Source organism: Caloenas nicobarica, chromosome 38 (assembly GCF_036013445.1).
Source record: "Caloenas nicobarica isolate bCalNic1 chromosome 38, bCalNic1.hap1, whole genome shotgun sequence".
Lineage (NCBI taxonomy): Eukaryota > Metazoa > Chordata > Aves > Columbiformes > Columbidae > Caloenas > Caloenas nicobarica.
This window is the reverse complement of record NC_088282.1, coordinates 563,138-587,105: the sequence shown is the minus strand read 5'-3', so window position 1 is coordinate 587,105 and position 23,968 is coordinate 563,138. Positions and strand designations below refer to the sequence as shown.

General features: G+C 69.6%; 3 protein-coding genes across 4 annotated transcripts; 2 read left to right on the top strand and 1 right to left on the bottom strand.

Moving 5' to 3' along the window:
- Nucleotides 1-22: 22 nt before the first annotated feature.
- On the bottom strand, nt 23-13,347 carry LOC136001207 (serine protease 53-like). Its single transcript, XM_065655298.1, has 11 exons — nt 13,269-13,347; nt 12,635-12,695; nt 12,288-12,320; nt 11,163-11,331; nt 9,654-9,958; nt 7,801-7,964; nt 5,723-5,942; nt 4,611-4,767; nt 2,899-3,131; nt 1,462-1,601; nt 23-882 (listed from the first exon to the last, which is right to left on the bottom strand). The coding sequence occupies exons 2-11, from the start codon at nt 12,684-12,686 to the stop codon at nt 121-123; spliced, it is 2,235 nt and encodes a 744-aa protein (XP_065511370.1). The 5' UTR covers nt 12,687-12,695; nt 13,269-13,347; the 3' UTR covers nt 23-120.
- A 319-nt stretch (nt 13,348-13,666) lies between these two features.
- VKORC1 (vitamin K epoxide reductase complex subunit 1) lies at nt 13,667-16,880 on the top strand. The gene is made up of 3 exons (XM_065655329.1): nt 13,667-13,828; nt 14,269-14,378; nt 15,779-16,880. Exons 1-3 carry the CDS (start codon nt 13,680-13,682, stop codon nt 15,973-15,975), a joined length of 456 nt encoding a protein of 151 aa, XP_065511401.1. The 5' UTR covers nt 13,667-13,679; the 3' UTR covers nt 15,976-16,880.
- Nucleotides 16,881-17,526: 646 nt separating this feature from the next.
- BCKDK (branched chain keto acid dehydrogenase kinase) lies at nt 17,527-23,928 on the top strand. 2 transcript variants are annotated; one of them, XM_065655301.1, is made up of 12 exons: nt 17,527-17,616; nt 18,779-18,946; nt 19,184-19,252; nt 19,490-19,600; nt 19,971-20,018; nt 20,230-20,349; nt 20,542-20,640; nt 20,726-20,799; nt 20,911-21,039; nt 21,496-21,585; nt 21,799-21,948; nt 23,015-23,928. In XM_065655301.1, exons 2-12 carry the CDS (start codon nt 18,782-18,784, stop codon nt 23,157-23,159), a joined length of 1,200 nt encoding a protein of 399 aa, XP_065511373.1. In that variant the 5' UTR covers nt 17,527-17,616; nt 18,779-18,781; the 3' UTR covers nt 23,160-23,928. The 2 variants fall into 2 exon arrangements, with proteins under 2 accessions (XP_065511373.1, XP_065511374.1); XM_065655302.1 differs by lacking the exon at nt 19,490-19,600.
- The last annotated feature ends 40 nt before the right edge of the window (nt 23,929-23,968 follow it).

Sequence of the window (23,968 nt, the reverse complement as noted above, 5' to 3'; positions counted from 1 at the left end):
CCCCCAAAATGGGGCTGGGCCCCCCAAGTGTGTGACGCTGGGGGTGGGACCCCCAGGAAGAGGCAGTGACTCTGCTGACCCCCCCAATTTATTGCTCAGAACCTCCCCAAAAAATGGGGGTCAGGCCTGGACAAAGCATTCCCGGACGCCTGGGTCCCCCCCGGACACCTGGGTCCCCTCCCGGACGCCTGGGTCCTCCCAGGATTCAGGGTCCCCCCAAGCGTCAGGGTCCTCGGGGAGCTGGGCCTGGCGCCAGGTGGCAGGGTCCCCCCGGACGCCTGGGTCCCGCCGGACGCCTGGGTCCTCCCAGATACCGGAGGCTCCTGTGGTTTCAGGGTGCTCCCGGATGCCTGGGTCCCCTGTGGGGTGGGGTTTGCCCCGGACGCCTGGGTCCTCACTGGTTTCGGCATGATCCAGGACGCCTGGGTCCCCCCGGATGCCTGGGTCCCCTGTAGTATTGGGGTGCTCCCGGACGCCTGGGTCCTCAGCGGTCCTGGGGTCCCCTGTAGTATTGGGGCGCTCCCGGACGCCTGGGTCCTCAGCGGTCCTGGGGTCCCCTGTAGTATTGGGGCGCTCCCGGACGCCTGGGTCCGCCATGGTCGGGGTGTCCCGCCAGCCTCCAGGCTCCTCCCAGCTGTTGGGGTCCCCCCAGATGTCGGGGTCCCCCCCATCCTCCTCCTCCTCCTCCTCCTCCTCCTCGCGGGGGTCGGGGGGGGTCTGGCTGAAATAGGCCTCCCGGGTGACCCCCAGAATCCAGCGCTCGTATTGGGGGGTGGCCGTGAACTTGGGGGGGCCCTGCCCCCCGCAGCCCCCCCCGCCGGCCGCCCCCAGCAGGAACCAGACCCCCCGCTCCAGGCAGAACAGGGGGGACCCCGGCGGCGCCTGCGGGGGGACACCCCAAAATCAGGGTCATGTTGGGGGGGGGGACACCCCGAAAGTGGGGACAGGGTGTCCTGGGGTCACCCCCCGCAAAGGGAGACACCCCAGCCCCCCCAAAACATCCCGAAAGGGACCCAGGGGACCCCGAAAAGGGACATGGGGACACCGAGGGACCCCAAAAAGGACCCCGACCCCCCCCCCAAACATCCCGAAAGGGACCCCAGAGTGAGAAATGGGGACCCCAAAACGGACGTGGGGACACCGAGGGACCCCAAAAAGGGATCCAGGGACCCCAACAAACCCCCAAAGGGTCATGGGAACACAAGGGACCTCAAAAGTGACCCAAAACCCCCCAAAAAGGGATCTGGGGACCCCAGAAGGGACACGGGGACCCCCCAAAGGGCCTAGAGACCCCCCAAAAGGGACCCAGGGGACCCCAAAACCCCCCGAAAGGGATCCCACCCACACCCCAAAAAGGGACCCAGGGGACCCCAAAAGGGACATGGGGACCCCAAAACCCTCCAAAGAGACCCAGGGGACCCCGGGAGGGACGTCTGGGGCCACGGGGGGACACTGCGGGACCTGGCAGGCGGTGTCGTTGTCGGGGCCGGTAACACAGACGGTGTCGGGGGGCGTCGGGGTCCCCTCGGCGTCCCCAGTGTCCCCGCAGGACTCGGCCATTGTCACCTCCACACTGAGCAGCTGCTCGGGGACCCACGGGCCTGGGGGGACACGGGGACATGGGGACGGGGGACATGGGGACACGGGGGGACAGGGGGACGGGGGACATGGGGACGGGGGACATGGGGGGACAGGGGACATGGGGACACGGGGGGACAGGGGGACGGGGGACATGGGGACGGGGGACATGGGGATGGGGGACATGGGGACATGGGGACGGGGAACATGGGGACACGGGGGGACAGGGGACATGGGGATGGGGGACATGGGGACACGGGGGGACAAAGGGACGGGGGACATGGGGGGACACGGGGATGGGGGACACGGGGACACGGGGGGACACGGGGACGGGGGACACGGGGACATGGGGATGGGGGACATGGGGATGGGGGACATGGGGACACGGGGGGACACGGGGACGGGGGACACGGGGACATGGGGATGGGGGACATGGGGACACGGGGGGACATGGGGACGGGGGGACATGGGGATGGGGGGACATGGGGATGGGGGGACAGGGGGACATGGGGACAGGGGGACATGGGGACGGGGGGACATGGGGACAGGGGGACACGGGGACGGGGGGACACGGGGACGGGGGGACAGGGAGATGGGGGGACAGGGGGACACGGGGACAGGGGGACACGGGGACACGGAGGGGACATGGGGACAGGGGGACAGGGAGATGGGGGGACAGGGGGACACGGGGACAGGGGGACACGGGGACACGGAGGGGACATGGGGACAGGGGGACAGGGAGATGGGGGGACAGGGGGACAGGGGGACGGGGGGACACGGGGACGGGGGGACATGGGGATGGGGGGACATGGGGACAGGGGGACAGGGAGATGGGGGGACAGGGAGATGGGGGGACAGGGGGACACGGGGACGGGGGGACATGGGGATGGGGGGACATGGGGACAGGGGGACAGGGAGATGGGGGGACAGGGGGACATGGGGACAGGGGGACACGGGGACAGGGGGACACGGGGACGGGGGGACAAGGGGAACAGGGGGGACACGGGGGGGACATGGGGACAGGGAGATAGGGGGACACGGAGACACGGGGACGGGGGGACATGGGGATGGGGGGACATGGGGACGGGGGGACATGAGGACGGGGGGACACGGGGACGGGGGGGGACACGGTGGGGGACACGAGAGACGGGGACAGCGGGGATGGAGGTGACCCTGAAACTGGGGCCACCAAGGTTGGGGACACCGGGGCCAAGGGCGGCGCCCGGGCTGGGGACAGCGAGGACGGAGGCGACAGCGCGGGGGGCACGCCGGGGACACGCGGCGCCGCCGGGGACACGCGGCGACGCCGGCGCCACTCACCCCGCGGCCCCAGCGCGGCCCAGCAGCGCGTCCCCGGCGGCGCCGCGTGCTCCGCGTAGGGCAGGCACAGCGGGCGCAGGCTCCTCCCCAGCTGCAGCGGGCGCTGCAGCCGCAGCAGCGCCAGGTCGCGCCCGCGCCCCGCGCCCACGAAGGCCCCGTGCAGCTGCAGCCGCGACCCCGCGCGGGCGGCGCCGCCCGCGGCCTCCGCCCGCCAGGCCTGCGGGTCCTGAGCCCTGCGGAGCGGCCCACGGCTCACCCGCGCGCCGGGGGCCCTCCCGGGCGCCGGGGTCCCTCCCGAACTCCTGGGTTCCCTCCCGGACACCGGGGGCCCACCCGGACGCCGGGGTCCCTCCCGGACACCTGGGTCCCTCCCGGGCGCCGGGGTCCCTCCCGGATGCCGGGGTCCCTCCCGAACTCCTGGGTCCCACCCGGACGCCGGGGTCCCATCCGGACGCCAGGGTCCCTCCCGGGCACCGGGGTCCCACCCGGACGCCTGGGTCCCTCCCGGACGCCTGGGTCCCTCCCGGGCGCCTAGGTCCCTCCCGAACTCCTGGGTCCCTCCCGGGCGCCGGGGTCCCTCCCGAACACCTGGGTCCCCTCCCGGGCGCCGGGGTCCCTCCCGGACACCTGGGTCCCTCCCGGGCGCCGGGGTCCCTCCCGGACACCTGGGTCCCACCCGCGCGCCGGGGTCCCTCCCGGACGCCTGGGTCCCTCCCGGACGCCTGGGTCCCTCCCGGACGCCGGGGTCCCTCCCGAACTCCTGGGTCCCACCCGAACACCTGGGTTCCCTCCCGGACGCCTGGGTCCCTCCCGGACGCCGGGGTCCCTCCCGAACACCTGGGTCCCTCCCGGGCGCCGGGGTCCCACCCGGACACCTGGGTCCCTCCCGGACACCTGGGTCCCACCCGGACGCCTGGGTCCCTCCCGGGCGCCGGGGTCCCACCCAGACACCTGGGTTCCCTCCCAGGCACCGGGGTCCCTCCCGAACTCCTGGGTCCCACCCGAACACCTGGGTCCCCTCCCGGACACCTGGGTCCCACCCGAACACCTGGGTCCCCTCCCGGACGCCGGGGTCCCTCCCGGACGCCCAGGTTCCCTCCTGAACTCCTGGGTCCCCTCCCGGACGCCGGGGTCCCTCCCGGATGCCTGGGTCCCCCCCGAACTCCTGGGTCCCCTCCCGGATTTGGGGCCCTGTCAGTTGGTTTTGTGGCTCCCAGCCCCCCATCCCTGGGGGGTCGCCGTGGGGCTCAGCCCCCACGCCGGGGTGTGTGGGTCACTGTGGGGCTCAGCCCCACCCCGGGGTGTGTGGGTCACTGTGGGGCTCAGCCCCACGCCGGGGTCTGTGGGTCACTATGGGGCTCAGCCCCACGCCGGGGTCTGTGGGTCACTATGGGGCTCAGCCCCCACCCCGGGGTCTGTGGGTCGCCGTGGGGCTCAGCCCCACCCCGGGGTGTCTGTGGGTCACTATGGGGCTCAGCCCCACGCCGGGGTCTGTGGGTCACTATGGGGCTCAGCCCCACCCCGGGCTCTGTGGGTCACTATGGGGCTCAGCCCCACGCCGGGGTGTGTGGGTCACTGTGGGGCTCAGCCCCACCCCGGGGTCTGTGGGTCACTATGGGGCTCAGCCCCCACCCCGGGGTGTGTGGGTCGCTATGGGGCTCAGCCCCACCCCGGGGTCTGTGGGTCGCCGTGGGGCACCCGGCCGCACTCACCCGATGAAGCACTGCGCGGCCGTCAGCACCCACGCCTCGGCCACCAGCGCCCCCCCGCAGCGCGGGCGCCCCCCCAGCAGCAGGGTGACCAGCCAGGGCCAGGCCGGGCGCGGCGGGAACGGGGGGGCCAGGGGGGGCCCCCCCTGCATCCCGCAGCCTGGGGGGGAAACGGGGTCACGCTGGACGGCTGGGGCCCCCCCGAACGCCTGGGTCCCTCCCCGAACGCCTGGGTCCCTCCCCGAACTCCTGGGTCCCTCCCTGAACTCCTGGGTCCCCTCCCGAACTCCTGGGTCCCTCCCAAACTCCTGGGTCCCCTCCCCAAACTCCTGGGTCCCTCCTGAACTCCTGGGTCCCTCCTGAACTCCTGGGTCCCCTCCCCGAACTCCTGGGTCCCCTCCCGAACGCCTGGGTCCCCTCCCCGAACTCCTGGGTCCCCTCCCCGAACTCCTGGGTCCCCTCCCGAACGCCTGGGTCCCCCCTCGAACTCCTGGGGCCCTCCCCGAACTCCTGGGGCCCCCCCGAACGCCTGGGTCCCTCCCCGAACGCCTGGGTCCCTCCCCGAACGCCTGGGTCCCTCCCCGAACGCCTGGGTCCCTCCCCGCACGCCTGGGGCCCCTCCCGAACGCCTGGGGCCCTCCCGGACTCCTGGGTCCCCTCCCCGGACTCGTGGGTCCCTCCCCGGACTGCTGGGTCCCTCCCGAACTCCTGGGTCCCCTCCCGCACTCCTGGGTCCCCTCCCGCACTCCTGGGTCCCCTCCCGAACTCCTGGGTCCCCTCCCGCACTCCTGGGTCCCCTCCCCGCACTCCTGGGTCCCCTCCCGCACTCCTGGGTCCCTCCCGCACTCCTGGGTCCCCCCGCACTCCTGGGTCCCTCCCCGCACTCCTGGGTCCCCCCGCACTCCTGGGTCCCTCCCCAACTCCTGGGTCCCTCCCGCACTCCTGGGTCCCTCCCCGCACTCCTGGGTCCCCTCCCGCACTCCTGGGTCCCCTCCCGCACTCCTGGGTCCCTCCCGCACTCCTGGGTCCCTCCCGCACTCCTGGGTCCCTCCCGCACTCCTGGGTCCCTCCCGCACTCCTGGGTCCCCCCAGTTCCGGGGTGACCCCCGGCTCACCCAGGCACAGTCCGTCCTCCAGCCCAGCGGGGGGCGGCTCCGTGGGGCCGGGCGGGAAGGCGGCGGGCGGGAGGTGGCGCCGCAGCCAGCGCGCGTGGGCCGGGAGCCCCGTGGCCACGGCCGGACCCCCCGCGCGGGCACAGCCCGCCGAGAACGACAGCACCCCGGCCTGGACCCACCGACCGCCGGACTGACACACCACCGGGCCGCCCGAGTCCGCCTGGGGGACACAACCACCGGGACGCCACCGGGACGCCACCGGGACGCCACCGAGACGCCACCGGGACGCCACCGGGACGCCACAGAGACGCCACCGGGACGCCACCGGGACGCCACCGGGACGCCACCGGGACACCACAGAGACACCACAGAGACACCACCGGGACGCCACCGGGACGCCACCGGGACACCACCGGGACACCACCGGGACACCACAGAGACACCACCGGGACGCCACCGGGACGCCACCGGGACCACACAGGGACACCACCGGGACACCACCGAGACGCCACCGAGACGCCACCGAGACGCCACCGAGACCACACAGGGACGCCACCGGGACACCACCGGGACACCACCGGGACCACACAGGGACACCACCGAGACCACACAGGGACACCACCGGGACACCACCGGGACCACACAGGGACACCACCGGGACGCCACCGAGACACCACCGAGACCACACAGGGACGCCACCGGGACGCCACCGGGACACCACCGAGACCACACAGGGACACCACCGAGACCACACAGGGACACCACAGGGACACCACCGAGACCACACAGGGACACCACCGGGACCACACAGGGACACCACAGGGACACCACCGAGACCACACAGGGACACCACCGGGACACCACAGAGACACCACCGGGACACCACCGGGACACCACCGAGACGCCACCGAGACGCCACCGAGACCACACAGGGACACCACCGGGACGCCACCGAGACCACACAGGGACACCACCGGGACACCACCGGGACCACACAGGGACACCACCGGGACCACACAGGGACCACACAGGGACACCACCGGGACACCACAGAGACACCACCGGGACGCCACCGGGACGCCACCGGGACGCCACCGGGACCACACAGAGACACCACCGAGACACCACCGAGACACCACCGAGACGCCACCGAGACGCCACCGAGACGCCACCGAGACACCACCGAAACGCCACAGGCCCATAGGGACCCATAGACACAAAACAGCGCCCCCCGGTCCGCCTGAGGGGTATAGAGCACCTATAGACACCTATGAAGCCCTGTGTACCCATATAGAGCCCTACAGAACCCTATAGAGCCCCATAGACAAGCGCCAGCGCCCCCAAGTCCGCCTGGGACCCCCATAGGGCCCATAGCCCCTCTGTGCGTTCTGTAGGGGACTCTGTGGGTTCTATAGGGCCTGTAGGTGACCCTAAGGGTTCTATGGCATCTATAGGGTGTTCTATAGATCCCTCACAGGCGCCACACTCCTCCTGTCCCCATCCAGCGCCCCCGAAGCCCCATAACTCCCACACCCACCCGGGGACTCTGCAGGCTCTCCAGGTGACCCTACAGGATCTATAGGTTGTGCCATAGGTACCTGGCAGCCCCGCGCCCCTCCTGCCCCCCCGCGCACACCATCCCGGGTCTCCCCTGAACCCCCAAACCCCCACATCGCTGTGGGGGGGTCTATAGGGTCTATAGGCTGTCCCATAGGTACCTGGCAGCCCCGCGCCCCTCCTGCCCCCCCGCGCACACCATCCCGGGTCTCCCCTGAACCCCCAAACCCCCCCATCGCTGTGGGGGGGTCTATAGGGTCTATAGGGTGTCCCATAGGTACCTGGCAGCCCCGCGCCCCTCCTGCACCCCCGCGCACACCATCCCGGGTCTCCCCTGAACCCCCAAACCCCCACATCGCTGTGGGGGGGTCTATAGGGTCTATAGGGTGTCCCATAGGTACCTGGCAGCCCCGCGCCCCTCCTGCACCCCCGCGCACACCATCCCGGGTCTCCCCTGAACCCCCAAACCCCCTCATCGCTGTGGGGGGGTCTATAGGGTCTATAGGGTGTCCCATAGGTACCTGGCAGGCGCCGCGCCCCTCCTGCCCCCCCGCGCACACCATGCCCCGCCGGGCCGGCCGCTCCAGCTCCCGCCGCCGCAGAGTCCCGTGCAGACAGTTACAGGTCGGGGGGCTCAGCAGGGACAGCGCCACCTGCTGCAGGGGGGACCCCGCGGGCAGGGACACTGCGGGACGGACAGGGGACATGGGACAGGGGACAATGCGGATAATGGGGACATGGGACGGGGGGACATGGGGATATGGGACAGGGGAACATGGGACAGGGGACAATGGGGATAATGGGGACATGGGACGGGGGGACATGGGGATACGGGACAGGGGACAATGGGGATAATAGGGACATGGGACGGGGGGACATGGGGATACGGGACAGGGGACAATGGGGATAATAGGGACATGGGACGGGGGGACATGGGGATAATGGGGACATGGGGATATGGGACAGGGGAACATGGGACAGGGGACAATGGGGATAATAGGGACATGGGACGGGGGGACATGGGGATAATGGGGACATGGGGATATGGGACAGGGGACAATGGGGATAATGGGGACATGGGACGGGGGGACATGGGGATATGGGACAGGGGAACATGGGACAGGGGACAATGGGGACAATGGGGATAATGGGGACATGGGACGGGGGGACATGGGGATATGGGACAGGGGGACATGGGGATAATGGGGACATGGGGATATGGGACAGGGGACAATGGGGATAATGGGGACATGGGACGGGGGGACATGGGGATATGGGACAGGGGACATGGGACAGGGGACAATGGGGACAATGGGGATAATGGGGACATGGGACGGGGGGACATGGGGATACGGGACAGGGGAACATGGGACAGGGGACAATGCGGATAATGGGGACAATGCGGATAATGGGGACATGGGACGGGGGGACATGGGGATACGGGACAGGGGGACAATGGGGATAATGGGGACATGGGACGGGGGGACATGGGGATACGGGACAGGGGAACATGGGGATATGGGACAGGGGGACGTGGGACAGGGGGACAATGTGGATAATAGGGACATGGGACGGGGGGACATGGGGATACGGGACAGGGGACAATGGGGATAATGGGGACATGGGACGGGGGGACATGGGGATACGGGACAGGGGAACATGGGGATATGGGACAGGGGAACATGGGACAGGGGACAATGGGACAGGGGACAATGGGGATAATGGGGACATGGGACAGGGGAACGTTGGACAGGGGACAGGGGGACAATGGGGATAATGGGGATCATGGGGACATGGGACAGGGGGACATGGGACAGGGGGACAATGGGGATAATGGGGACATGGGACAGGGGACAATGCGGATAATGGGGACATGGGACAGGGGGACATGGGACAGAGGACAATGCGGATAATGGGGACATGGGACAGGGGGACATGGGACAGAGGACAATGCGGATAATGGGGACATGGGACAGGGGGACATGGGGATATGGGACAGGGGGACATGGGACAATGGGGACAATGGGAACAATGGGGACAATGGGGACATGGGACAGGGGGACATGAGACAGGGACAATGGGGATAATGGGGACATGGGACGGGGGGACATGGGGATATGGGACAGGGGGACAATGGCGATAATGGGGACAATGGTACAATGAGGACAATGGGAACAAGGCGGGCCATGAGAATAATGGGGACAATGAGGATAATTATGATAATGGCGACAATGGGACAATGGGAAAAATGGGGACAATGGGGCAGGGGGATGGGGGACAATGAAGATAATGGGGGCAGGGGGACAATGGGACAGGGGGACAATGGGGGGCCACGTCCCCCCCAGAGGACCCAGGCGTCCGGGCGCCCCCTCACCGTTCTCGGCCACGTGTCCCCAGCCGGTCACCCAGCAGGTGGCGCCGAAGGGCAGGGCGTGGCCGGGGCGGGGCAGGCACACGGGGGCCACGCCCGTCCCCGGCCCCGCCCACAGCGGCTCGGCCAATCGCAGCAGCGCCAGGTCGTGACCCCCGGCCACGCCCCGGAAGCCGGGGTGAACCAGGACGGCCGACAGCGCCCGCTGCTGCCCGGTGATGTCATCGCTGACGTCATCGCCCTCGGCCAATCGGAGCCGCCCGGCCACCACCTGCCACGCCCGCAGCTCCGCCCGGGGGCCCGAGGGGCTGGGGGGGGACAGGGGGTGACACGGGGGTCTGGGGGTGACACGGGGGTCTGGGGGGCCCAGGGGGGGTCTGGGGTGACACGGGGGTCTGGGGGTGTCAGTGGGGGTCTGGGGGGCCCAGGGAGGGGACAGGGGGGGACACGGGGGTCTGGGGGTGTCAGTGGGGGTCTGGGGGGCCCAGGGAGGGGACAGGGGTGACATGGGGGTCTGGGGGTGTCAGTGGGGGTCTGGGGGGCCCAGGGGGGGACAGGGGGGGACACGGGGGTCTGGGGGTGTCAGTGGGGGTCTGGGGGGCCCAGGGGGGGACAGGGGGTGACACAGGGGTCTGGGGGTGTCAGTGGGGGTCTGGGGGGCCCAGGGAGGGGACAGGGGGGGACACGGGGGTCTGGGGGTGTCAGTGGGGGTCTGGGGGGCCCAGAGGGGGACAGGGGGTGACACGGGGGTCTGGGGGTGTCAGTGGGGGTCTGGGGGCCCAGGGGGGGACAGGGGGTGACACGGGGGTCTGGGGGTGTCAGTGGGGGTCTGGAGGGCCCAGGGGGGGACAGGGGTGACACGGGGGTCTGGGGGGCCCAGGAGGGGTCTGGGGTCCCAATAAGTTTCTAGGGGGCCTAAATAGCGTCTGAGGGGCCCAAGGGGGTCCAGGGGTCTTGGGGGGGACAGGGGGTGACAAGGGGGGTCTGGGGGGCCCAGGGGGCATCTGGGGATGACCACGGGGGTCTGGGGGTCTCAGTGGGGTCTGGGGGGCCCAAGGGGGGTCTGGGGGTCTCAGGGGGTGACAAGGGTGTTCTGGGGGTCCCAAGGGGGGTCTGGGGTGCCCAATAAGTTTCTAGGGGGCCTAAAGAGGGTCTGGGGGGCCCAAGGGGGTTCTAGGGAGCCCAACAGGGGTCTAGGTGCCCCAATAAGGTTTTAGGTGGCCCAACAGGGTTCTGCGGGGCCCAAGGGGGTTCCAGGTGGTTCCAGGGGCTTCCGGGGATCCCCGTGATGCTCTAGGTAGCCCAGTAAGGTCCTAGGTGGCCCAAAGAGGGTCTGGGTGGCCCAAGTGGCTCCTACGTGGCCCAAGGACGTTCTAGGGAGTCCAAGGGGGGTGTAGGTGGCCCAAGGGGGTTCTAGGGGGCCCAGTGATGCTCTAGGTGGCCCAAGGGGGTTCCCGGGCTCTCCCGAGGCCCCGGGGGGTTCCCCAGCCCCCCCCAAGCCCCCAGACTCACCCTATGAAGCAGTGAGCAGCCGACAGGACCCACTGGGGGGCTACCAGGGTCCCCCCGCAGAAGTGCTGCCCCCGCAGCTGCAGACTCACCTGCCACGGCCACTGCCCGGCCCGGGCGGCCGAGCCCCCGACCACGCGGCCCCGCTCGCGCTGCCGCCCGCACTCCAGCCCTGCGGACGCACCCGCGCGCCTGGGTCCCCCGGACGCCTGGGTTCCCCCCAGGACGCCTGGGTCCCTTTGGAGAGGGTCCCGGGCACGCCTGGGTCCCCTGCACGCCTAGGTCCCTTTGGAGAGGGTCTCCCGCACGTCTGGGTCCCCCCCAGAACACCTGGGTCCCTTTGGAGAGGGTCTCTCGAACGCCTGGGTCCCCCCCAGGACACCTGGGTTCCCCATCCCGGATGCCTGGGTCCCCCCCAGGACACCTGGGTCCCTTTGGAGAGGGTCTCTCGAACGCCTGGGTCCCCCCCAGGACACCTGGGTTCCCCATCCCGGATGCCTGGGTCCCCCCCAGGACACCTGGGTCCCTTTGGAGAGGGTCTCCCACACGCCTGGGTCCCCCCCAGAACACCTGGGTCCCTTTGGAGAGGGTCTCTCGAACGCCTGGGTCCCCCCCAGGACACCTGGGTTCCCCATCCCGGATGCCTGGGTCCCCCCCAGGACACCTGGGTCCCTTTGGAGAGGGTCTCCCACACGCCTGGGTCCCCCCCAGAACACCTGGGTCCCTTTGGAGAGGGTCTCTCGAACGCCTGGGTCCCCCCCAGGACGCCTGGGTTCCCCCCAGGACGCCTGGGTCCCTTTGGAGAGGGTCTCTCGAACGCCTGGGTCCCCCCCAGGACGCCTGGGTTCCCCATCCCGGATGCCTGGGTCCCCGCCCCGGATGCCTGGGTCCGTTGTTCCCCCCTCCCGTTTCAACCGTCCTGGGGGTTGTTGCGACAGCAGGAAGGGGGTTGCAACAGCGGGGGGGGATGGGGGGCCCTCCCGGTCGCCTGGGTCCCCTCCCGAACTCCTGGGTCCCCTCCTGGACGCCTGGGTCCCCTCCCGGACGCCTGGGTCCCCCCAGAACGGCTGTGGGAGGAGCCAAGGGGCTGCTCATGAATATGCGGGGACTCATTTGCGTGTTTCTCACCTGGGGGAACCTCCCCGGCCGAAATTTCAGCGTCTGTGGGGAAAAAAAGTCCGTAAAAACGGGGGTGACAGAACCTGGGACCCCCCCACAACGAGGGACCCAGGCATCCGAGAGGGGACCCAGGAGTTCAGGAGGGGACCCAGGAGTCCGGGAGGGGACCCAGGCGTCCGGGGTTCATTTTTGGGGGCGATGACCTCAGGATTTTGGGGGGTGGTGACATCATCGCCCCTTCCGGTCTGACCGGTCCAGCGGGCGCCTCGCCCGGATGCCTGGGTCCCTTCCGGCGCCGGACGCCTGGGTCCCCTGCGGGGTCACCCGCGTCCCCCCACCGTGTCCCCCCCACTCACGGAGCAGCAGCAGCAGCAGGAGGGCGGGGCCGGGGGGGGCGGGGCTCCACATGGGGGGGTCCTGGGGGGACACGAGGGGTTTGGGGTCACTTGGGGGGGACACGAGGGTCTGGGGGGGTCCTGAGGTACATGGGGGTTCTGGGGGGGGGTCTGGGGGGGACAATGGGGGCCTGGGGGAGTCAATGGGGGGGTCCCTGTAAGGCTGGGGGGGGGCTGGGGGGGTCCCTGTGGGTCTGGGGGGGTCAATGGTGGTCTAAGGGGGGGTCTGGGGGGTCACTGGGGGTACATGGGGGGTCTCTGGGAGGCCAATGGGGGTGTGGGGGGGTCAATGGGGGGGGTCCCTCTGGGTCTAAGAGGGGTCGGGGGGTCCTTGTAAGGCTGGGGGGGGCTGGGGGGGGTCCCTGTGGGTCTGGGGGGGTCAATGGTGGTCTAAGGGGGGGTCTGGGGGGGTCTCTGGGGGGCCAATGGGGGTGTGGGGGGGTCAATGGGGGGGTCCCTGTGGGTCTAAGAGGGGTCGGGGGGTCCCTGTAAGTCTGGGGGTGGGGTGTGGGGCTGGGGGGGGCTGGGGGCTCTTCGTGGGCCTGGGGGGGTCTCTGTTGTTCTAAGGGGGGGTCTGGGGTGTCCCCGTGGGTACCTGTGTGTCCCTGTCCGGGTGTCCCCGTGTCCGTGTCGCTGTCGCCGCTCCCTCTGCCCGGCCCGGGCCCCGCGGCCGCTTTTTAACCGCTCGGCCCCGCCCGGACGCCTGGGTCCCGTTTTTTGGTGGGTTCCCCCCAGAATGCACTACAGCTCCCAGCAGCCCCCGCGGCCGCCCCAGGGAGCCAATCAGAGCGCGGGTGGCCCGAGTCCCCGCCCCCTCTGTCTGTCCCTCTCTCCGGCAGCCAATAGCGGGCGGAGCGGGGCGCCGGGGGCGGGGAGCGGCGGGCGCGCCGGCCAATCACCGCGCGGGCCGCCTCAGCGCCGGGGGGCGGGGTTGGGGAGGAGCGGCGGGCGCGCCGGCCAATCGGCGCGCGGGGCGGGACGGGGCGGGCCAATAGGGAGGGCGGCGATGGCGGCGCGCGCGGCGCTGTGCGTGGCCGGGCTCGCGCTGTCGCTGTACGCGCTGCACGTCGAGCGCGAGCACGCGCGGGACCCCGCCTACCGCGCCGCGTGCGACCTGGCGCGCGCCGTGTCCTGCACGCGCGTGTTCGGCTCCCGGTGAGAACGGGAGGGACGGGACCGGGGCGGGAACGGGCGGGACCGGGGCGGGAACGGGGCGGGACCGGCGCGGGGCCTGGGCTGCAGAGGGGCGGGGCCTGGGCTGCAGAGGGGCGGGGCCTGGGCGGCAGAGGGGCGGGGCCTGGGCGGCAGAGGGGCGGGGTTTGCTGTTGCGGCGCGGGCGGGAACCGGCGAGCGCGTAAACAGCGCCACGCGGCGCGGGAGGCGGGGCTTCGCGGCGACCAATGGCGTGCGGTCGAACGGGGGGGCGGGGCTTAGCGGCGACCAATGGCGGGAGGAGCGGCGGGTGGGGTTTGGGCGGTAAGGGGGCGGGGATTGGGGTGGGGTGACACGCCCACGGCGGCGCCATGTATGGGCATGGTGGGCGTGGTCATGCGTCCCGCAGCGCCATGTAGGGACTTGTGGGCGTGTCTCGGCAGGTGGGGGCGTGGCCTGGGGCTGGTGGAGCCGCTGCTGGGCCCCGACAGCGTCGCCAACGTCCCCAACGGCGCCATCGGGGTCGCGTTCTACCTGCTGCAGGGGCTGCTGGGTACGGGCACTGGGGGCGCTGGGAGAGAGCTGGGAGGAACTGGGAGCGCTGGGAGAGAACTGGGAGGGCACTGGGGGCACTGGGAGGAACTGGGAGGAACTGGGAGCGCTGGGAGAGAACTGGGAGGGAACTGGGAGAGAACTGGGAGCTCTGGGAGGGAACTGGGAGGGCACTGGGGGTGCTGGGAGGGAACTGGGAGGGCACTGAGGGCGCTGGGAGGGCACTGGGAGGGCACTGGGAGAGAACTGGGAGCTCTGGGAGGGAACTGGGAGGGCACTGGGGGTGCTGGGAGGGAACTGGGAGGGCACTGAGGGCGCTGGGAGGGAACTGGGAGGGCACTGGGGGCGCTGGGAGGGAACTGGGAGGGCACTGGGGGCGCTGGGAGGGAACTGGGAGGGCACTGGGGGTGCTGGGAGGGAACTGGGAGCTCTGGGAGGGAACTGGGAGGGCACTGGGGGCGCTGGGAGGGAACTGGGAGGGCACTGGGGGTGCTGGGAGGGAACTGGGAGCTCTGGGAGGGAACTGGGAGCTCTGGGAGGGAACTGGGAGGGCACTGGGGGTGCTGGGAGGGAACTGGGAGAGAACTGGGAGCTCTGGGAGGGAACTGGGAGGGAACTGGGAGGGCACTGGGGGCGCTGGGAGGGCACTGGGGGCGCTGGGAGGGAACTGGGAGAGAACTGGGAGCTCTGGGAGGGAACTGGGAGGGCACTGGGGGCGCTGGGAGGGAACTGGGAGGGCACTGGGGGCGCTGGGAGGGAACTGGGAGGGAACTGGGAGCGCTGGGAGGGAACTGGGAGAGAACTGGGAGCTCTGGGAGGGAACTGGGAGCTCTGGGAGGGAACTGGGAGGGCACTGGGGGCGCTGGGAGGGAACTGGGAGAGAACTGGGGGCGCTGGGAGGGAACTGGGAGGGCACTGGGGGCGCTGGGAGGGAACTGGGAGGAACTGGGAGCTCTGGGAGGGAACTGGGAGGGCACTGGGGGTGCTGGGAGGGAACTGGGAGGGCACTGGGGCGCTGGGAGGGAACTGGGAGGGCACTGGGAGGAACTGGGAGCTCTGGGAGGGCACTGGGAGGAACTGGGAGCTCTGGGAGGGCACTGGGAGGAACTGGGAGCTCTGGGAGGGCACTGGGAGGGCACTGGGGGCGCTGGGAGGGCACTGGGGGCGCTGGGAGGGAACTGGGAGGAACTGGGAGCTCTGGGAGGGAACTGGGAGGGCACTGGGGGTGCTGGGAGGGAACTGGGAGGGCACTGGGGGCGCTGGGAGGGCACTGGGGGGGGCACTGGGAGGACTGGGGACACTGGGGCCGTCCTGGGAGCGCTGGGGACACCGTGGGGACACCACGGGGGCCCAGGGTCACCGCAGCGCCGTGCCCCCGTGCGCACCGCCCCGTGTCCCCAGGGCCGCTGCGGGGCCGCGCGGTGACGCTGGTGCTGCTGGGGACGTCGCTGGCGTCGCTGGCGGCCTCGCTGTGGCTGGCGGGGGTGCTGGTGCTGGCGCTGCAGGACCTGTGCCTGGTGTGCGCGGCCACCTACCTGCTCAACGGGCTGCTGCTGGTCATCAACCTGCGGCGGCTGCGGAAACACAAAACCCAGTGAATTGTACCCAAAACGGGGGGTCACCTACCTGCTCAACGGGCTGCTGCTGGTCATCAACCTGCGGCGGCTGCGCAAGCACAAAACCCAGTGAACTGCACCCAAAACGGGGGGTCAGCTACCTGCTCAACGGGCTGCTGCTGGTCATCAACCTGCGCCGGCTGCGCAAGCACAAAACCCAGTGAATTGCACCCAAAACGGGGGGTCAGCTACCTGCTCAACGGGCTGCTGCTGGTCATCAACCTGCGGCGGCTGCGGAAACACAAAACCCAGTGAATTGTACCCAAAACGGGGGGTCACCTACCTGCTCAACGGGCTGCTGCTGGTCATCAACCTGCGGCGGCTGCGGAAACACAAAACCCAGTGAATTGTACCCAAAACGGGGGGTCGCCTACCTGTTCAACGGGCTGCTGCTGGTCATCAACCTGCGGCGGCTGCGGAGACACAAAACCCAGTGAATTGTACCCAAAACGGGGGGTCGCCTACCTGTTCAATGGGCTGCTGCTGGTCATCAACCTGCGGCGGCTGCGGAAACACAAAACCCAGTGAATTGCACCCAAAACGGGGGGTCAGCTACCTGCTCAACGGGCTGCTGCTGGTCATCAACCTGCGGCGGCTGCGCAAGCACAAAACCCAGTGAATTGTACCCAAAACGGGGGGTCACCTACCTGCTCAACGGGCTGCTGCTGGTCATCAACCTGCGGCGGCTGCGCAAGCACAAAACCCAGTGAATTGTACCCAAAACGGGGGGTCACCTACCTGCTCAACGGGCTGCTGCTGGTCATCAACCTGCGGCGGCTGCGGAAACACAAAACCCAGTGAATTGTACCCAAAACGGGGGTGTCACCTCATCCCCAAACACAGGGGTGTCGCCCCGTCCCGTTCCCAAATAAAACACGGGGTGTCGCCGTGCGGTGTCCCGTGTGTCAGCTCCCCCCGGGAAGTGGGGGGGGACACCCCAAAAAAAGGACACGGGTCCTGGGGACGCCCCAGAAAAGGGACCCAGGCGTCCGGGAGCCCCTCGTGAGGGACCCAGGAGCGCGGGGACCCCTTTCCCGCCCCCCAAAAACAGGCCCAGGCGTCTGGGACTCCCGTAGTGCCCCCCTCCCCGCCCAAAAGAAGACTCCCAGGTGCTGGGGACCCCCCGTGAGGGGACGCGGCTGCCTTGGCGCCCCACGTTTGCGGGTTCCCCCCTCGGGACTCCATTTCCCGCCGTGCTCCGCAAAATGGCGCCCGCCCTCCCGCGCCGCGCGCCGCTCCCGCCCTCCCGCGCCGCGCGCCGCTCCCGCCCTCCCGCGCCGCGCGCCGCTCCCGCCCTCCCGCGCCGCGCGCCGCTCCCGCCCTCCCGCGCCGCGCGCCGCTCCCGCCCTCCCGCGCCGCGCGCCGCTCCCGCCCTCCCGCGCCGCGCGCCGCGCCCGCCCTCCCGCGCCGCGCGCCGCGCCCGCCCTCCCGCGCCGCGCGCCGCGCCCGCCCTCCCGCGCCGCGCGCCGCTCCCGCCCTTTCGGTCGGGACGAACCATTTTGAGGGGAACGGGGGGGAGGGGGGGGCGGAACGGAGCCGCTCTGAGGGGAGGGGAGCGGGCGGGACCACTCTGAGGAGAATCCCGGGGGGGGCCGCGTCCCGGACGCCTGGGTCCGCTGGTGGGTGAGTGGGGGGGGGGCGCCCGGACGCCTGGGTCCCTTATTTTGGAGGGAGAGGGACACGGCACACGGGGACTGAGGGGACAACGGGGGCCCCGAACTCCTGGGTCCCTTGTGGGGGGGCTGGAAAGGGAGGGCCCGAACTCCTGGGTTCCTTGTGGGGGGGCTGGAAAGGGGGGGCCCGAACTCCTGGGTCCCTTGTGAGGCCCGAACTCCTGGGTCCCTTGTGGGGGGGCTGGAAAGGGAGGGCCCGAACTCCTGGGTCCCTTGTGGGGGGGCTGGAAAGGGGGGGCCCGAACTCCTGGGTCCCTTGTGGGGGGGCTGGAAAGGGGGGGCCCGAACTCCTGGGTCCCCTGTGAGGCCCGAACTCCTGGGTCCTTTGTGGGGGGGCTGGAAAGGGGGGGCCCGAACTCCTGGGTCCCTTGTGAGGCCCGAACTCCTGGGTCCCTTGTGGGGGGGCTGGAAAGGGGGTGCCCGAACTCCTGGGTCCCTTGTGAGGCCCGAACTCCTGGGTCCCTTGTGGGGGGGCTGGAAAGGGGGGGCCCGAACTCCTGGGTCCCTTGTGAGGCCCGAACTCCTGGGTCCCTTGTTGGGGGGCTGGAAAGGGGGGGCCCGAACTCCTGGGTCCCTTGTGAGGCCCGAACTCCTGGGTCCCTTGTGGGGGGGCTGGAAAGGGGGGGCCCGAACTCCTGGGTTCCTTGTGAGGCCCGAACTCCTGGGTCCCTTGTGGGGGGGCTGGAAAGGGGGGGCCCGAACTCCTGGGTCCCCTGTGAGGCCCGAACTCCTGGGTCCCTTGTGGGGGGGCTGGAAAGGGGGGGCCCGAACTCCTGGGTCCCTTGTGAGGCCCGAACTCCTGGGTCCCTTGTGGGGGGGCTGGAAAGGGGGGGCCCGAACTCCTGGGTCCCTTGTGGGGGGGCTGGAAAGGGAGGGCCCGAACTCCTGGGTCCCTTGTGAGGCCCGAACTCCTGGGTCCCTTGTGAGGCCCGAACTCCTGGGTCCCTTGTTGGGGGGCTAGAAAGGGAGGCCCGAACTCCTGGGTCCCCTCTGGGTGACAGGGACTGAGGGGACAAGGGGGCCCGAACTCCTGGGTCCCTTGTGTGTGGGGAGGGTCGTGGGGCCCCGTGTCCCCCCGCCGAGGGGACCCAGGCGTCCGGTTCCCCCCGCAGGAGATGCTGCGGCGGGTTCTGGGGGGCTGCCGGGGGGTCCCCGTGTCCCCCCGTCCCCCCTCCCGCGCCGCCACCGACCAGCCCCCCCCGGCCGACCTGGCCCGCGAGCGCTCCAAGGCCGTCACCTCCTTCTACCACCAGCCCGCCATCGACGCCGCCGCCGAGAAGGTGGGGGGACCCCGAAAATGGAGGAACCCCAAAAACGGGGGGACCTGAAATGTGGCGGGGGGGGACCTGAAACCTGGAGGGGGACCCCGGCGTCCGGGTGCAGGGACCCAGGCGTCCGGGGGGGGAAGCCCCTTATTGGCAGAACTGGGTGTCCCAGGGTTCTGGGGGGACCCAGGCGTCCGGGAGGGGACCCAGGCGTCCGGGTGACGTCACCCCCCTGTGTGCCCCCCAATCCAGCCCTCGGTGCGCCTGACCCCAACCACCATGTTGTACTCGGGGCGCTCGCAGGATGGGAGCCACATCCTGGTGAGTGGGGGGGACCCCAACATTGGGGTCCGGGAGGGACCCAGGCGCCCGGGTGGGGGGAGCCCAGGCGTCTGGGAGGGACCCAGGCGTCCGGGAGGGACCCAGGCGTCCGGGTGGGCGGGTCCTTGAGAACAAGGGAAACCTCCCGGTGGCTTTGGGGGTCCTGTGTGGGTTTCGGGGGACCCCGGTGTCCCCTCCGAGGGGACCCAGGCGTCCAGCTGTGCCCCCGCCTTGCAGAAAAGCGCGCGGTACCTGCAGCAGGAGCTGCCGGTTCGAATCGCCCACCGCATCCAGGGCTTCCGCGGGCTGCCCTTCATCATCGGCTGCAACCCCACCATCCTGCACGTGGTGAGGGGGGACCCAGGAGTCCGGAGGGACCCAGGAGTTCGGGGGGAACCCAGGAGTTCAGTAGAGGATGTGGGGGGGGAACTGAAGTTCCAGGTTATGGGGGTGGGGGGTGGGGGAAAGGAGAGGACACCGAGGTGAGCGGAGGACAGATTAGAGGTGACACCAAGCAAATTGGGGACCTGAGTAGGCCTGGGGGACCCAGGAGTTCGGGAGGGACCCAGGAGTTCGGGAGGGACCCAGGAGTTCGGGGGAGGGACCCAGGAGTTCGGGGGAGGGACCCAGGAGTTCGGGGAGGACCCAGGAGTTCAGGGCAGGGACCCAGGAGTTCGGGGGGGACCCAGGTGTCCGGGTGCTGACGTTCCCCCCCCAGCACGAGCTGTACATCCGCGCCTTCCAAAAACTGAGCGACTTCCCAACGGTGAGTGTCACGCGGTGTCCCCGTGTCACCTTGACCATGTCACCCTGACCACGTCACCCGCGTCCCTGTGTTCGCCTGTCACCTCTGTCCCCGCATGCCCCGTCCTCGTGTCACTCCCGTGTCCCTGTCCCTCGGGGTGGGGGAGTCACCGGGTGTCCCCGTGTCCCTGGGGTGTCCCCGGGGTGTCCCCGCAGCGTCCCCGTGTCCCCAGATCCAGGGCACGGCGGACGAGGCGCGGTTCTGCGCGCTGCTGCGGGAGCTGCTGGACGATCACAAGGACGTGGTGACGCTGTTGGCCGAGGGGCTGCGGGAGTGCAGGAGACACATCCGGGTATGCCTGGGTCCCCCTGGACGCTTGGGTCCTCTCCTGAACTCCTGGGTCCCCTCCCCGAACTCCTGGGTCCCCTCCTGAACTCCTGGGTCCCTCCCGAACTCCTGGGTCCCTCCCGAACTCCTGGGTCCCTTGGACTCCTGGGTCCCCCCCGAGCTGCTGGGTCCCCCCCAAGCTCCTGGGTCCCCGCAGGACGAGCAGCTGCTGCGGCCGTTCCTGGACCAGACGCTGACATCGCGGTTGGGGATGCGCATGTTGGCCGCTCATCACCTGGCTCTGCATGAGGACAAGGTGCCTATAGCCGGGGTCCCCTATATACTCCATAGATCCCATGGGTGCTATAGGGCCTCCCCCTCACTCACTATATCCCCCCCAGCCCGATTTTGTCGGCATCATCTGCACCCGCCTGTCGCCGAAGAAGCTCATCGAGAAGTGGGTCGACTTTGCCCGGTGAGGTGCCTATAGATCTATATGGGGGGCTGTGGGGAGCCGGGGGGCGGTCCTTGTGGGGCTGTAGGGGCTTCTGTAGGTGTTCCCGGGGGTGCCTATGGGTTCCTATAGGCGCCTGTGTGAGCACCAGTATGGAAACGCCCCCCGCGTGCGCATCAACGGGCATGTGGCCGCACGGTTCCCATACATCCCGCTGCCCCTGGACTACGTGCTGCCCGAGCTGCTCAAGAACGCCATGAGGTGCGGGACCTATAGGGGATATAGGGGGTGCATGGGGGGTTATAGGGGGCTACAGGGGTTAGAGGGGCTGTATAGGGGGCTGTGGGTTCCCATCCGTCCCGCTGCCCCTGGGCTGCCTGAGCTGCTCGAGACCAGCACAAGGTATAGGGACTATAGAGGGACGGGGGCTATAGGGTGCTGGGGGGCGTATAGGGGCTTACAGGGGACTTGGGGGGGATAGGGGCTATGGGAGGCTATAGGGGGTGTATGGGGCCATGAGCGGGGGGCTGTGGGGCTATAGGGGCCATGGGGTCTATAGGGGATCTCTGGGTCCATAGGGATGTGTGGGTCTGTAGGTGTGTGGATCCATAGGGCTCTGTGGATCCATAGGTGTGTGAATCCATAGGTGTGTGGGTCCATAGGTGTGTGGGTCCATAGGTGCGTGGGTCTATAGGCGTGTGGGGCCCTGTTCCACAGGGCCACCATGGAGTCCCACCTGGACACCCCCTACAACGTCCCCGACATCGTGGTGACCATTGCCAACAACGACATCGACCTCATCATCCGGTACGGACACACGGACACACGGGGCCCACGGGTCCCCAGGGCTGCATCCCCGCACTGTCCCCAGGGCTGGTCCCCATGTCCCCCTGTTCTCCCCCTGTCCCCCGGGTTGGTGACCCCCTGTTCTGCTGTGTCCCCACGGTCAATGTCCCCACGTGTCTGTCCCGCGTCCCCACGTGTCTGTCCTATGTCCCCACGTCTGTCCCGTGTCCCCAGGATCTCGGACCGTGGTGGGGGGATCCCGCACGACCTGCTGGACAAGGTGACCCAGTATCACTTCAGCACGGCCGAGAGCAGCGCCCAGGACCCCCGGCTGGGGGGGCCCTTCCGCCAGCTCATGGACCTGAGCAGCAGCCCCATGCACGGGTAGGGGACACGGGGGACACGGGGGACATCAGCAGCAGCCCCATGCACGGGTAGGGGACACGGGGGACATCAGCAGCAGCCCCATGCACGGGTGGGGGACACAGGGGACATCAGCAGCAGCCCCATGCACGGGTAGGGGACACGGGGGACATCAGCAGCAGCCCCATGCACGGGTGGGGGACACAGGGGACATCAGCAGCAGCCCCATGCACGGGTAGGGGACACGGGGGACATCAGCAGCAGCCCCATGCACGGGTGGGGGACACAGGGGACATCAGCAGCAGCCCCATGCACGGGTAGGGGACACGGGGGACATCAGCAGCAGCCCCATGCACGGGTAGGGGACATGGGGGACATCAGCAGCAGCCCCATGCATGGGTAGGGGACACGGGGGACATCAGCAGCAGCCCCATGTACGGGTAGGGGACACGGGGGACACCAGGGAGTGACCCACGGGGTGGTGACATCTCAGGGTGTGACCCAGGGGCTGGTGACACCCGTGGGGTGGTGACATCCACGGGTTGGTGACCCAATGGTGACCCAGGGGGTTTGACCCACAGGGTGGTGACACCACGGTGACCCTGGGGGGTGGTGACCCACAGGCTGTGACCCACGGGGGGGTAAAACCAAGGGGTGTGACCCACGGGCTGGTGTGACCCACGGGATGTGACCCATGGGGTGGTAAAACCAAGGGGTGTGACCCACGGGGTGTGACCCGTGGGGTGTGACCCACGGGGTGGTAAAACCAAGGGGTGTGACCCACGGGCTGGTGTGACCCATGGGATGTGACCCACGGGGTGGTAAAACCGAGGGGTGTGCCCCACGGGGTGGTAAAACCAAGGGGTGTGCCCCATGGGCTGGTGTGACCCGCAGGCTGGTGTGACCCACGGGATGTGACCCACGGGCTGGTGTGACCCACAGGGTGTGACCCACGGGGTGGTAAAACTGAGGGGTGTGCCCCATGGGCTGGTGTGACCCACGGGATGTGACCCACGGGGTGGTAAAACCGAGGGGTGTGCCCCACAGGGTGCGCCCCACGGTGCCCCACGGTGCCCCCTCTCCGCAGGTTCGGGTTCGGGCTGCCCACCTCCCGGGCCTACGCCGAGTACCTGGGGGGGTCCCTGGCGCTGCAGTCGCTGCAGGGCGTGGGCACCGACGTGTACCTGCGGCTGCGCCACATCGACGGCAAGGCCGAGAGCTTCCGCATCTAGGGGGCCGGACCGCCCCGACCCACAGAACCCCCGTGGCCAACGCGGAGCTGAAGATGGGCCCGGAGGACCCTGTGCTGGGGGTCACTGGTCATCGTGGAGCTCCTGGAGAGCCTGCCGGTTCACCTTGGTCAGCATGGGGGTCAGGATGGACCTGGAGAACCTCCCCACGTTGGACATCGGTCATCCTGGAGGTCAGGGAGCTCCTGGAGAACCTCCCCACGTTGGACATCGGTCATCCTGGAGGTCAAGGAGCTCCTGGAGAACCTCCCCACGTTGGACATCGGTCATCCTGGAGGTCAGGGAGCTCCTGGAGAACCTCCCCACGTTGGACATCGGTCATCCTGGAGGTCAGGGAGCTCCTGGAGAACCTCCCCACGTTGGACATCGGTCATCCTGGAGGTCAAGGAGCTCCTGGAGAACCTCCCCACGTTGGACATCGGTCATCCTGGAGGTCAAGGAGCTCCTGCAGAACCTCCCCACGTTGGACATCGGTCATCGTGGGGCTCAAGGAGCTCCTGGAGAACCTCCCCACGTTGGACATTGGTCACCATGGAGCTCCAGGAGCTTCTGAAGAACCTTCTCCTGGTGCATCTTGGTCACGGTGAAGCTCAAGGAGTCCCTGGAGCTGTTGGCCATCGCCAAGCCGCCGTGGCGCTGGAGCCCCCGTGGCCGTTGACCCCGGGCCCGCGGACCCTGCTCTGATTGGTCACTGACCCCGGAGCTCCGCCCCCTCGTTAGCGGAGCCTCATTAAAGCCGCAGCTGCCGCCACGGGCCGGGGGCATCATTGGGGGCCCTGTAGGGGGCGGTA

Coding starts and splice junctions, on each gene's coding strand:
- LOC136001207 (XM_065655298.1), bottom strand. CDS start 12,686: ATGTGGAGCCCCGCCCCCCCCGGCCCCGCCCTCCTGCTGCTGCTGCTG. Junction 12,321..12,634: donor CCTGCTGCTGCTGCTGCTCC/GTGAGTGGGGGG, acceptor TTTTCCCCACAG/ACGCTGAAATTTCGGCCGGG. Junction 5,943..7,800: donor AGGGGCGCGGCGCCTGCCAG/GTACCTATGGGA, acceptor TGTGTCCCCCAG/GCGGACTCGGGCGGCCCGGT.
- VKORC1 (XM_065655329.1), top strand. CDS start 13,680: ATGGCGGCGCGCGCGGCGCTGTGCGTGGCCGGGCTCGCGCTGTCGCTG. Junction 13,829..14,268: donor ACGCGCGTGTTCGGCTCCCG/GTGAGAACGGGA, acceptor GTGTCTCGGCAG/GTGGGGGCGTGGCCTGGGGC. Junction 14,379..15,778: donor CCTGCTGCAGGGGCTGCTGG/GTACGGGCACTG, acceptor CCGTGTCCCCAG/GGCCGCTGCGGGGCCGCGCG.
- BCKDK (XM_065655301.1), top strand. CDS start 18,782: ATGCTGCGGCGGGTTCTGGGGGGCTGCCGGGGGGTCCCCGTGTCCCCC. Junction 20,350..20,541: donor AGTGCAGGAGACACATCCGG/GTATGCCTGGGT, acceptor GGGTCCCCGCAG/GACGAGCAGCTGCTGCGGCC. Junction 21,040..21,495: donor CTGCTCAAGAACGCCATGAG/GTGCGGGACCTA, acceptor CCTGTTCCACAG/GGCCACCATGGAGTCCCACC.